General features: G+C 53.5%; 1 protein-coding gene across 1 annotated transcript in view; it reads right to left on the bottom strand.

Annotated features, from left to right (window-relative positions):
* The window catches only part of Vwf (von Willebrand factor), a 137,928-nt gene that overhangs the window by 23,287 nt on the left and 113,517 nt on the right, over positions 1–1,124 (bottom strand). Inside the window, exons 34-35 of the mRNA XM_029478271.1 lie at positions 843–945; positions 330–404 (exon numbers count right to left, since the gene is read on the bottom strand). Coding sequence (XP_029334131.1) covers positions 330–404; positions 843–945 — 178 coding nt within the window. The remainder of the gene's footprint in view (positions 1–329; positions 405–842; positions 946–1,124) is intronic.

The raw sequence follows: 1,124 nt of genomic DNA, 5'->3' as shown, positions 1-1,124 counted from the left end.
TTTTGCACACCCTGTGACTAGGGAGTGTTCTAGAGTACCTGTGGTCTGACCCACGTAGGGCTGACCTGGGCTCTATGACAGTTTGACCCACGTGGGGCTGACCTGGGCTCTATGACAGTTTGACCCACGTGGGGCTGACCTGGGCTCTATGACAGTTTGACCCACGTGGGGCTAGCCTGGGCTCTATGACAGTTTGACCCACGTGGGGCTAGCCTGGGCTCTATGACAGTTTGACCCACGTGGGGCTGACCTGGGATCTATGACAGTCTGACCCACATGGGCTAGCCTGGGCTCTGGACCCTGGAGGAATTTGCTGAGTAGACACATACCACACTCATACTCTGGGCAGCACAGGTTTGCGCTCTGCTTGAGGCGAGCCACTTCACATGGGCCACACGTGGGAGCTAGAAGAGAAGAATAGCCATGAAACTCAGAAAAAAAATCAAGTATGGTCTAGACTAGAGAAGGTTCCCAAAGTTCTCACTCACTGACAGCCAGCATGGACCCTAACTGGGACTCTCATAGCATCTGGACCATGGGACCGGGATCAAATGCTGGCTAAAGCAAATCTTCACANTGGGTCTTTCTCCATCCTCAGCTTAGCTTTCAGAAGACTCTGAGTCTGACGCAAGCATTGGGGTGGAAGGACAGGGGTACATCTGAAAGTTCCTACTCCAGGTACCAAAAAGAGACTCTTGATTACAGCAAGCAGAAATGTGGTCTCGAGAAGAAAAACACCTCCATGAGGCCTTTATTTGGATTGGTCTGTTATGTGTATGACTGGTGGCTGAAGACCCACAGAGTCCTTCTTCCACCAGGGACACCAGGCAGAGAAGACTCACCTCGGGCTGTGGGACACGGCTGGGCAGTGCAGTTAATCTTCCTCCCACTGAGGCACATGCAGATCTGACAGGGCTGATGGTCTGGGACCCAGGTCTCTAGGAACTGAGGGAGAAACAAGTCTAAGCAGCCATACAGGACACTCTGGTTGGAGCCTGGGATCATNCAAGTCAGTACTCCAGCCAAGAGGGCCTGGCTTGCCCTCCTGAGGGCCTGGACATAGGGGATGAGGCTGTGGGTCAAAGGCCCTGTGGCAGCTTTGCCAGTTGTGTTGCTTGTAGCAG

The sequence above is a fragment of the Mus caroli genome, chromosome 6, assembly GCF_900094665.2.
Source record: "Mus caroli chromosome 6, CAROLI_EIJ_v1.1, whole genome shotgun sequence".
NCBI classification, from domain to species: Eukaryota; Metazoa; Chordata; class Mammalia; order Rodentia; family Muridae; genus Mus; species Mus caroli.
Note: the sequence above shows the minus strand (reverse complement) of the source record. Positions and strands in the feature narration are given on the sequence as shown.